Source organism: Monodon monoceros, unplaced genomic scaffold (assembly GCF_005190385.1).
Source record: "Monodon monoceros isolate NGI ecotype Baffin Bay Population unplaced genomic scaffold, NGI_Narwhal_1 Super_Scaffold_2, whole genome shotgun sequence".
Classification (NCBI taxonomy): domain Eukaryota; kingdom Metazoa; phylum Chordata; class Mammalia; order Artiodactyla; family Monodontidae; genus Monodon; species Monodon monoceros.
This window is the reverse complement of record NW_021703776.1, coordinates 61,499,318-61,512,300: the sequence shown is the minus strand read 5'-3', so window position 1 is coordinate 61,512,300 and position 12,983 is coordinate 61,499,318. Positions and strand designations below refer to the sequence as shown.

At 37.5% G+C, this 12,983-nt stretch overlaps 1 protein-coding gene across 5 annotated transcripts in view; it reads right to left on the bottom strand.

Annotated features, from left to right (window-relative positions):
- BBS9 (Bardet-Biedl syndrome 9) overlaps positions 1 to 12,983 on the bottom strand; it is a 449,627-nt gene that overhangs the window by 415,267 nt on the left and 21,377 nt on the right. For all 5 annotated transcript variants that reach the window (XR_003795236.1, XM_029233592.1, XM_029233591.1 and 2 more), the window contains one exon: positions 12,845 to 12,958. Coding sequence is in view for 4 of the 5 variants with exons in the window: in XM_029233592.1 (XP_029089425.1) it covers positions 12,845 to 12,958 (114 nt within the window). In the remaining variant the exon portion in view is untranslated. The remainder of the gene's footprint in view (positions 1 to 12,844; positions 12,959 to 12,983) is intronic.

The window sequence follows — 12,983 nt, the reverse complement described above, 5'->3', positions numbered from 1 at the left end:
GTGCCCCGGTCCGGAAGGATCCCACATGCCGCAGAGCGGCTGGGCCCGTGAGCCATGGCCACTGGGCCTGTGCGTCCGGAGCCTGTGCTCCGCAACGGGAGAGGCCACAACAGTGAGAGGCCCGCGTACTGAAAAAAAAAAAAAAAAAAAAAAAGATTGGGAAAATATTGTAGCAGTATAATTTTTAAAATCATCCTACATTTGTTTAACACTTTTATTTTTATACTGTCCACATAAAGAATTATATAAGGATGTTTATAGCCTTTATTCATTTTAGTCAAAAACTGGAAACCACCCAAATATCCATCAAAAAGCTAATCTACTTAAAATTTATTTTATATGTAAAACCTCTACACAGAGGACTACTAATGCACTTTGAAAATACCTTTAACATGGTAGTAGTCAACACAACATTTGTTTTTCATATTAAGCATTAACATGTATCTCTACCTTGTGCTTTAGAATTTAAATCTGCAAGTAAGAGTTTCCATGTAGAATGGAAAAGGGTTAATGAATCAACTTAATTCAAGAGAGACTGGGGGTGGGGGGGGAGATTGTTCATTTCCCATGACAATGTGTTTTGTAAGTGAATTTTTTTAAATGTTGGAACCCTTTATATCATAGTGTCATCTGAATAAAGTAGTTTTATGGTAATCATTTTCCTTCTCAGTTGAGTAAAATATTTAATAGCTTAGTTATTCCACTCTTAAGAAGGGGACCATGATTAAACATATATAGAGATCAAAAATGGCTGTCAAATCCTATCAAGACTACCATATTTAACCATCTTCTTGTCAAAGGCAGTTCTGACCACAGACATTCCCATAACACTTTTCCAGCCTTGGCATTCGGCCACCAAGAAAGAAAATATTTTTTTCAAACAACACCAAGAAACTTCAAATATTCTTTTTAACCTTTCCCCCTCTTAACCAGAGTAGGCAAGGAGGCGTTTAACCACTAAATTTCTATAGCGTATGTATAGAGGGAATCAGAATTCACCTTTCAGGAAAAGTAACAACTTTAAATGATCATGTAAAAAATGAATTTGCAGAATACAGGGAACTCTCTTTATAACATTCCCGCAGGAACTAAAGGTTTTATAAAACATAATATACAGGAAGACGCTATTTGAAAGTAACATTGTTTTATGGGTCTTGGACCAGAGATTTTATAAATGAATACCATATATATGAGAAAAACCAGCACAGGATGAGAATCAATACTATCATCCTCCTGATCTTCTGACTTTTCACTGTGGATCCATAAAGGATCTTAAAAACAAATGAGGGAAGTTCTCCAATATTATAAAACACCTATACTTTAATGCTTAAGCAAGGAATGGGAGCAAGCACAGCACAGGGATTCTTCCACAACATTATTTTCCAACATTTCAACCGTATCTATTAGAAAATAGAGGCCGTATGGTTCACTAGTGAGACAAGGGTTATCCAAACATTATTTTTTGATTCCCTATAAGGAAAATAGCATTAATCTTTTATTAGCACTAACATCCCTACACAGAAAAGCAAAGCTGTGTTCTGGCTGTTCATTCACCCCACTTGAGCATATCAGCTCACTCTCTGGATGGCAATCAAAGAATCCAGACGGCTTTTGAGAAGTATAGCCTCTCAGCAACCACATGTGGCCACTAATACATTTCCTTGGCAGACAAGAAAAAGGCTCCAGTTCAGACAATTAGAAGTTATTTGAAGGCTGAGGATCTGATTATCTAGGGTTGCCTCAAGATGAGGCAAAGGTGACTTACTTATTCTTCAATTCACTATTTTCTTTGGCGGGCTTTTTATTCCCAAGAATTCATGAATTTTTATTTATGTGACAATATAATCCCATACAAGCTTATAGAAGTCATTTTATGATTTAAAAAATATTCCACCATGCTCATATATATTATTGGTAAAATCTGTTCGCCTCCTTTACTGACAATTATATTCCCAAACATACTGAACCTTTTATATATAGTATTTTCTTTCCACCTCAGTCACAAACGTGGGACTACTGTGCTGTCAGACTTTTATAATCTATACCATGCCCATATTATGTCTACACTCTGACATTAACCTTTCCTTGATAAAAATTCTATTTTTTGAAGTTCTATTTGACTGAAAAAATCAAAGTAAAATAAAAGAACTGAAAGAATTACAGGAAAATGAGCTTTCACAAGGCACAAAAAGAAGAGAGGTAGAAAGGTTAAAGAGAAGAAATGTCTTTTATACTAAATATTAAAGAATTTAAATAATTTTTGAAAAATAAAAACTTTTTGATTTGTGAACATTATCACAAACACTCAAATAATCTTGAATATCACATTTTATGCTGAAAAACATATTAATAACAAAAGTATCAATAATGTATAGAAACACAACCCCAAGTAGATGAAAAAACTGATTATTTCTATTGGTAAGTTTATCTTGTATAAGTGCTGCCTCACTGGCATATTGAGAAATAATTTGAGCAAAGGTGAATCCAGGAAGCCCAAGTAATCACTTCCACTTTTACCACTATGGTGGTTAACAGTAACTACAATGACCCATGCACTGTAGTAGGTGGTCAACACGTGCTTGTTAAAGAAGAAAACAAAACTCAGAAGTTGGCTAGAATGAGGGCACCGGGCTAACATTTTTTTCTGAAAAATAACCTTGAAAGCCTGATGTGTATGACGTCGGCCCTGCTCAGTTACATGGGTATTTTGGTTCATTCACTCAACAAATACTTATTTAGCCCACTAAGTGCCGAGGACTGTGCAAGACATTATAGACACACAATGGTGAACAAAAAATATGGTCTCTGTCCTCATTAAGCTTACAGAAAAGCCTCCTTCTCCTGCCTCTCTCACGGTTCACATAAATCCTTTCTCTAACTAGGAAGGCAATTAAATAAGAGGTAATGTATTAGAAATAACATAGGCTTTAGAATCTGAGAAATGGAAGAGTTCCTGCCACATCAATAAACAAAGGATGTCACAATCATCAGCAAATGCAGCCCTCCAACGTGAGCCAGTGAGCCCTGAGGAAACTCAGGAAGGAAAGAATACCTGCCGTCTAGCAGCCATCAGACTGCAGCCACTCCCTACGGTGAGCCCTGAGGAAACTCAGGATGTAAAAATACAGGATACTGGCCCCAGACAGCTGAGGTGCATATCAAAGGAATGATTTCAGTGAGTCCAGACTCTTGCATCTTCCCACACACAGAAAAGCGTTAAATTCCTTAACTTGGGATATCTGGTTTTCTTTAATTAACAATGATCTTTTGATTTTCCCAACTACTTGCCCTTTGTTTCAAAATGTCCGTATAACCTGGCTCCCCCCATTGCCTCCTCGGAGCCATTTTCTCAGGGTTGCTTGAGATGTTGTCTGCCGGGCCTGAAGTCCTTAAAACTCCCACCAAATAAAACATAACTCTCAACTGTTAGATTGTGAATAATTTTTTAAGTCCACAAATCAGATGGCTCTGGATTCAAGGCCTCCCTCTGTCCAGGTATGATTTGCAGCAAGACACTTATGGTCTGTGAGCTTCTGTTTCCCAATCCGGGAAATGGTAATTAGGTCACCTATCTTACAGGGTTAAATGCAATAGCACAACATAGAGAAGATAATAAATATTAGCTCTCTCCATATAGTCTTCTCTATAAATAAATATAAAAATGCCTGTTGGAAAATCAAACTACAGAAGACAGAAACATCAAAACTCTGCAAAGGAGAGACCTTTCTAAGCTTAGAACAAATAGAATAAATTCAACAGGAAAGGAACGATTTGACCACATTAAAACACACACACACACAATTTAAAAACCAAGAACCCACAGTTTAAAAGCCAAGAACAATCTGGCAAAAAGACGTTCACACCAAGTACAAAGAAATTAATCTGTACTAAATAAATAGCTCAAATAATAGAAATAAAATAAAAGATCATCTATCCAGGAGTCTACCAGAATCATCCAAACAACTGAACTGTTGAATCCAGAAGAATTTTTTATAATAAACATCCGTTCATCAAATCTGGCAGTCCAGGGACTACTTTCAAAAATGTAACACTGTGGACTAAACAAACTAATAAATAATTAAATGATATAAAGAATAGTAAACATACACCAGCAGCAGTGGAACAAAAGAAGGAACACAACTTCATGCCATAACCTTTGAAAAATGGTGACAATCAAGAAACGTAGATGTTTCCAAGAATCTTCAGGGCTAGACTTAGTGCATTTTTTGAAGGTGCTAAATCCAAACTCCACATAAGGAGGAGGGGTGGTGAGGTTATGAATAAACAAAATTCTGAAACCTTACTAAAACTCCCAAATTTAGGGAAAGACAGATCCAGAAGGGATATAGACAGCCTGGAGAAATGGAAATGCCCAGATTAACAAAACCTCTACCTTTACCACATTCCCTTTCTATCAGATAAGAAAAACAAATTTTACCATGTTGGTGTTTTTCTGCCAAAAGAAAAACAACAGTAAAGGCCACAGACTGTAAGAATAGCAGCCACACTAAATATCTCCAACAATGATGAGGAGGATGGGGAGGGCAATATGGGCTACAGAAGTCTCACACATACCCGCAAGGAGCCAGAAGGAGAGGACGGGGGTGGAAGGAAGAGGAGGCGTGGGGGAGGAAGTCAGCACAGAGAAAATCCAAAGCCCGAGAATACCCTCCCACCTTCCAAGATAACAAGTTAGAGACCATCCAGGTGGAGTAAACAGTGATCCAAGACGAACAAAACCACAAAAGCCAGGGCTGACGCTGGATGGTCCAGTATGGCTGCCACAGCCACAGATACTCCCTGAGCAACATCTAGCCCTCAAAACAGTGTGTCAGAAAGGAAAACAGGGCTTCCCTGGTGGCGCAGTGGCTGAGAGTCCGCCTGCCGATGCAGGGGACACAGGTTTGTGCCCCAGTCCGGGAGGATCCCACATGCCACGGAGTGGCTGGGCCCATGAGCCATGGCCACTGAGCCTGCACCTCCGGAGCCTGTGCTCCGCAACGGGAGAGGCCACAACAGTGAGAGGCCCGTGTACTGCAAAAAAAAAAAAAAAAAAAAAAAAAGAAAGAAAGGAAAACAAACTCATCTCTGGTTGGGTAGGAGTAAAGGCAAGTAAAATTCACCAGCATCGTAAAAAAGCAAACTGACCCAGACAGAGTTGACCTGGCTACACTTCAGCAAGATAGAGAGATTGCCCTGGCAATTCCACAAACGCACTATAAAAAAAGGAAGGGAGAGAGAGAAAGGGGAAGATAACATATGAAAGACAGATGATGAAAAAACAGAACCGAGAATCAGCAGCGGGCATCGATGACTGTCAAAAGTGCTGTCACACATGCTCCCCATCAGTCCCAGAATACTGATACAGGATACTCCCCATCCACCAGCAGATAATGTTACCAAAGATCCTGAGGTGTGATTGGACACACTCTATGTGCACCTCAAGACAGCTTTCCCAGAATATAAAATGTGCATAGGTTTAAAATCAATGTGTGAAACTTTTTGCCATTTTAAAGGAAAGGCACGTTACCCTACATTGTTTACTTCCTCACAGCAGGCTGACAGTGAACTCAAAACCCACAGATAGATACAGAACTCAAATGTTCACACCTCCAACTGCTTTAAATATAGCCCAAATTAGCATATCTTTACCCATTTAGAGTGTAAGTTCTTTGCATACCCTGCGAAACTGCACCTAACACCTGCTAGCCACATATAAGACAAATCCTGGGGCTATAAAAGGCTCCAAGTCATGGCTGCCCTTCACAGCTCCCTGACAGAGACTCACAATCCTGCATCTGAGCAACTTCACCTAGACACATAAGCCCCACTCGAACTTCCGCCTCCCCTGGGAGTTTTCTTGCCCTCTTCCCCTCCTGGGTGGTGGTCCCGTGTCACTGTCTCTGGAAGATCTCCTGCTGCAAGGGACTTCCCCTCATAAGAAATCCTGTCAAAGCACCACCCAAAAGATGCTCATTGTGTGCTACTGCCATCTCATAGTCTTTCCTTGACCAGCTCTGAAATCCTCAAACTCACCACAGTTGATTATTCACTGATATTCCCCCGAAGATCCACCCCTCCCCACTCTCAATCTTATTTGTAAAAGGAGAATTCACTATACCTTCAGCAAAAGTAACTCTAGCCCAAGTGTAATCACATTACTTTGGTGAGATTAACAGTTCAGAGATGCCCAACCAGAGCCACTGACTTGGAAAGAGAGCTTTGCTGAGCCTTCTGGGAGGAAAGCAGGCACTTTTTCACATGGACTAGAATCTGAGAAGTAAAATTTAGAGCTGCTATAGCCATCTTGTAACCAGGGGGAAATAGCCTGTCCAAGGAAATGGAAGCAAGAGATGAAAAGAGAGAAACCAGATCTGATCACGTTGAAGGCCCAGATGATGAGAGCCAGTAAATTTCATACTCTTGCTTAAGCCAACTGTCAACTGCAATCAAAAGAATTCTCAGTTGTACCAAAGGCAAGATTCGAAAGAGAAAAGAATCACATCCAGTGGAAAAGCACAATTGTGACCTATACAGAAATTGGGAGGTTTTGGGTTTTGATGGCAACATTTTTTTAAGTCTTGAGTTGTCTATTACCAGGTAAGCTCAAAATATACTCTCATGAAAAACAAAAATTTATGATCAAGAAAATTAATTTTTAAAATTAGAGCAGATTATACATAACAATACTGTGTTATATGATTTTAAATCTGTTAAGAGATACAAATATCAGATCATTCTATTGTACACGCGAAGCTAATATACTGTAGGGCAATTATACCTCAATTTTTAAAAATCTATTTAAAAAGTAGATTTCATGTTAATTTTTCTTACCACAGTAAAATTATAGATAGATAGATAGAATGAATGAATAAATAAATGGAAGATAAATATAAAAAATAAGAGCAAAGAAGCAAAATGTTGGAGAAGGTTAAAAATTGAATAAAGAACCAGATGGTGGTCATAATCACTACTGAAGTATTATAGAGCCTTTTTTTTAATAAACCACAATTCATTATGAAGAGATGGCAATAATTCAGCATGGACTAAAAAGCACAAATTATGTAATGGGAAAAAGTTTTAAGGAACAAAACTGGCCCATCATAATCCAGTGTAATTTTTCAAATAAAAATGTATTCAAGTTAAATTTTTCAACAAAATATCATGGAAGGCATTTTGTTCATCAGATCAAGATTTCATCTTGTGTCCTCGAAGACTCCTCAAAGACTTTATAATCTTTCTACTCTGAGAAACTAGTACAGTGCCTGGGCATTCAGAAGACTCTCAGTAAATGGGCATTGGATGGATGGATGGATGGATGGAGGGATGGATGGATGGATGGATGGATGGATGAATGAATGGATGGACGGACAAACAGACACACAGAGAGAGATGATGCAATTACCACACTTGCTCTAGTCCCTGAAAGTTCCCATATATCTCCAACAAATCAACTATTTCTTCCCACTGTCGTTGTCACACATTTGAAAGACTCCTATACATTATAAGGTTCATCAACCTGTCTCAGCCCTACAGGATAAATTTTGGGTGATTGAGGATGCAACTATAGGGTCTATAAGTCACATTATGAGTAAAGGAAATTCTAGCTCAAATTTATCTTGATAGTAGCAAGATACATTACATAGACTACATAAAGTATCATATTTTACCAAACTAGGTATACACAGTTGTTGACCTTAAAACAATAATGTTCCTTCTTCATTCCACCACTGGGTTTTTATCAGTAAACATTAATGATGTCCTTTTCCAAATACTATTCTGAAATGGCAAGCTTATCTTAATTAGGTAAAGTATCATGTCAAAAACCATTGGAAGTTGTAGTGACACAATGAAACAAAAGCAGAGGAAAATCTGGCAGACATATCACTTGTTCCTTTTTTCAAAAACAAGTAGAATTCAAATTACCAAACAAAATAAATAACACCAATTTTAGTAATATATTTTTAAATCAATTCAAATCCACCTTTTCAAAATTGATTTCATATATTTCCAAACTATAATTTGATTGTCCATACTTATGTCACTCACTAAATTTTGTAAGCATTAATTTGTCAATAGTATAAAAAGCATAGATAAACTACCATATTTACAAAAACCCAGAGTCACATGTTCCTTCAAAAAAGCAGCTTAGAATAAAATCAAAGAAACTATAAACATTTTAAACTTCAAACACATCTTCCACACCCCTCTGTAAAAAAAAAAAGCCCAATATAGCCACTAATATCGCACATTTCAATCATTTCCCTCTAAAAAGTATAATATGGAAAGAATTTTTACTTAAATTCTGGAATGGCAGGTAGTAGTTTGAATAATGGAAGCTACTAGGCAAATATTCTTCAAGTAGTTCATAAAACTAGATTTCCTATTTCTTTAGCACTTTTTTCTCATTAATAGACATTGCAACATAGCTTGAGGTAAAACCAAAACTTATGGCATCAAATGAATGCACCTTTGAGTTTTTACAAATGTATAAAGGGTATTTTTGAAAGTTTTCTTAACAAGCAAGCAAACAAAAAAGGGTTAGAAAAAAACAGTAATTACTCTTTTGCTAATTTCAAATAATATATTACCTCCACACACATATAAACTCTCTGATTATTTTAGGGGGTACTTTTCTTATAAACCAAAGTATCAACCAAAGAAATGAAATTGAGAAAGCAAATATCTGACCCAGAAATTACCCAACATGTTTTCCATAATCTGTGCAGAACCAAAGTTATGCACCATCTTTAGCCAAACCAAGTACACATCTTTCTGATTGGAAAATTTTTTTCCTGAATCAGGGAGAAAGCAAATTTACTCATAGCCTACATAGCCCAGTATAGTATGGTTAACGCCATAAGATTCTAGAAGCAGAGAGCCTGGGTTGGAATCCCTCCTCTACCATTTACTAAGTATATCTTAAGTTACTCAACCTATAAAGCCCTTAGGACAGTGCCTGGTACAGAACAAGCACTCAGTAGATGCATGGTGGCAGCAAAGCTCTAGATCTCTGCAACTTGGCATCGGTTGGGAGACTGTCAGAAATTCAAACTCTCAGGTCCAATTCCAGACTTACAGAGCCAGAACCTACAATTTTATCATGATCCCTTTACAATTTGGATGCAAATTAAAATTTGAAAAGAACAGCTAGAAAGCATTTTTACATTATATTCTGAGATATTACCTATAATAATTAATTTTTTAAAGAACCACTCCATTGCTATTCTGAAGTTACATTTATTTTTAGTAAAAGGCAAAGTATTATTTGGGATAAAAATTCCTCCGTTAGTGATTTTTTACCATACCTCTATATTCAAAGGGAGACCCAACTAAAGCTCAAGGTTGTAGAGGACTGCCATCTAGTGGTAGTTCATTCTGATACACATACCAAATAAACTCCCTCTGCCTATCAGTGCTTTAAACACATTTGTTTAAAATGCTGCTAGGTTTTCTTTTTGCTTAATTCCTTTCTTGAGGACTACTGACACGATTACTCAACTTAATAATTCCACAAGAAAACATCTTAAATACAGAGGAAGGTAGAAGACAAAAATTTTTCAATTTCCTTTTTTAAACTCAGATTAAAAAAAAAAAAAAAAAACTCAGATCAAGTGATCAAGCCTAGGGAAGTTTTCAGATTAAAAGATTGACCCGCTCTCTCTCCTGTAAAGGTGCACATCAGACACACAGTAGCAGCATCAGGCTTAGAAAATAGGCTTTCTTTTGAAATGTGCATTTCTTGGGGTGACTTCTACTTTCTTCTTCCTAAATTCTGTACTTTTTACAATATATTTATATAGTTTGCAGGAGTGCTTTTTTGAGAAAAAAGTATTTTGTACCCTTCTGACTCAATAACTCCACTTCTACATTCTATCCTAGGAAAATAATAAGAAACATGGGCAAAGATTTATATTCAAAGACGTTCATTTCAGCAAACCAAACAATCTCAACAGCTTCATAATAACCCACTGAATCTATGCATCAAAACTTACTTAATCATTCTCCTCTGTTACTCATTTAGATCACTTCTAATTTTTCTATATTACAAATAAATACATGTATATACAAAAGGAAGGAAGGGAGGACAAAGAGGAAGGAAATAATTAAATATATGGCAATTTGATATGACTTTTTCACATTTTGGATCACTTCCTAATATACATTCCTGTAAACCACATATCAGCATTCAGGAACATTTTCACAGTTCTTAACAGCCAACCTGCTTTATAAGAGTACTGTAAAATTTTACATGGCCACAAGCCATGTAGGATGTACAGACTGCACTATCACCTCTCTAGCAGCAAGTTTTATCCCATGGATAATTTTTTAACAGTATTACAATTAAGATATAATTTACTTACCACGCCTTAAAAGTACAACTCAGTAGTTTTCAGTGTATTTATAGAGCTGTGCAACTATCACCGTAATCTAATTTGAGTTCATTTTCATCATCCCAAAAAGAAACCTTGTAACCATTAGCAGTAACTCCCCATTCCCCGTGCCAATCCCCCCAAAAGGCTAATTTTTACTACCTTACCACCCCATTACTTTTTCATGTTTCCTTTTAGATACCTCAGTGATATTATGCAAGTGTCTCAAACCCATGAAACAGAATAATTGCGTCTGCTACTCGTATACCTCTCTGTTTCAAATTGGGAAATATCCTGCTTAACCATAGGAAAGTAAGATACGTTATAATAGCCTCTTGCTTTTTCAAAAGGTACTTTTTAAATGTAAGGCATAATTTAAGAACTAAGAGAAGATATACAAGTACAAAGTTACCTATTCTTTTCAAAACTAGTAGCAACTCTAATTACTTTGAAAGTCCATTACTGAATATAGCAAAAATATCACACAAAAGCAAGGAATTTCTTTTTTATTTAATTTATTTAAAACTTTATTTTAATTGGGTTAACTTGATCTGGTAATAAAACTAAAAGTACAGTGCAATCAATGTAAGATAACATTTGACATGTGATCTAACGAATTGTCTTGTTAAAAATAGGGCTTCCCTGGTGGCACAGTGGTTGGGAATCTGCCTGCTAATGCAGGGGACAGAGGATCGAGCCCTGGTCCGGGAAGATCCCACATGCCTCGGAGCAACTAAGCCCGTGCGCCACAGCTACTGAGCCCGCGAGCCACAACTGCTGAAGCCCGCATGCCTAGAGCCCGTGCTCCACAGCAGGAGAGGCCACTGCAATGAAAAGCCTGAGTACCGTGGCAAAGAGTGGCCCCCGCTCGCCGCAACAAGAGAAAGCCTGCGCACAGCAACAAAGACCCAACACAGCCAAAAATAAAAAAAATAAAAAATTTTTAAAATAAATAAATGTCTTGATGGTACCAAAAAATAAAAACTTACTTTCATTTAGCCAAAGCACTTTTTCCTCATATAATAACCTTTTTTACTCCAGATGTATAGAATTTAGCCATTTTTCTTTGGGGGATTTAGTAGGGGAAAGAACACTGAAAATAGTTAATTAAACAGGGGAGACCTAGGTCCCCCGATCATATCAGACATTTTTTTAAAGAACAGTGGAAATCAGTTCTAACAGCTGAAGTTGGGAGGGGACACCTCACAGAAGTTAGCCTCTCATCAAATTTTAGCTTTTTCTCTCCTCTCTTCATCTAACTCTAGACATCTCCCATATTCTTCAAATAATCCAAACATTCCTGTTACTCAAGGTAAGCAATACTGCAATCCAGCCAAGTGTTTTGTCTCATATCACTTTAATTACACAAAACATTTATTTGTACATTACCACCCAAAATATTCTTGCCTTTACCTCTATATACGAAAAGAGTGAGTTCACATGAATGAAGGATGCTTCCAAAATACATTTTTTGTGTCACTAAAGCAAAATCTAACATAGGTAGCCTACTTTTTATTAACACAACAGTTAAACAATAAACTCATAAAAACTTGAGCCCAAAGCTATATTATAAAATCCCTAGTTACTTGTTCATCAGGTGCCACACACACATACACACACACACACAATCACACAGGTGTCGACACCTGGCTTCCTATCCTTATTTCAACACCAGCAGCTCCTCTATCGTCCTGTCACAGTGAAGCGAGAGGAGTTGGATTGTAAATTATTCTCTCACACCACAAGCAACAGTAAACACAAGCAAGCACCAAGCCTTGGTAACTCAGAAACTCTGGAACTAGGGTGGTAGACCTTGTGCTAATTAGAAAGAGATACCACCAGGGTGGGAGAAACCCAGCCTCACCGGGCCAGTACTTCGTAAAGGTAATGCCTTTGTGAAATTTAGGAAAGGCACCCTTCCTCTGGGGATGTTTATTCCAGGCCAGAGAACATGGCTTGATGAGCAGGATCAGGTCTGCACTTCAGTCTCCACACGCCCCTGGTCCAGGTGCCCTGGTTTAGAAACAATCCGCACAACCCTGTACAGTGGCCCTGGAGGTGGATTAGGTGGAGACGGGTCTACAGCTTCACCCTGCCTATACCCTGCCTAAGTAGAGCCGGGACCCCCATCAATGAAGAGATCAACCCCTTCTTCCACTGAGAGAGGCAGGCGCACAGTTCCACCACAGAAAAGCTCAATTTCAGTCAGCTCATGTATAAAAGACAAAATGGAAAGAAAAGACAGTTTCAGAAATGTCTCTGTAGACCACATAAAAGTGCTGGTTATATGAAAATCAAACTCATTCAGTGTTTAAAGTTTTCTTTTCTTATTACTTTGCCCAAGTATTTGAACATAAAGGTTTCAATAAAATATGTTTAACTCTAAGATTCATACCACAAAATTCTCCATTTTTATATGGCCAAATATTCTGGTCCTTACAATAGCACACTCATGATTAAATGCAAATTACCTTTTACACCACCAAATGATCCATAAGTCATATTGCAGGCTGTTCTCTGAAGATTATGTTCATACATCAATTTGATCTGATATTGGGTCCCATGTTCCACATTACCCAAGCTTCCTAAAAAGAAATAAATAAAAAGACT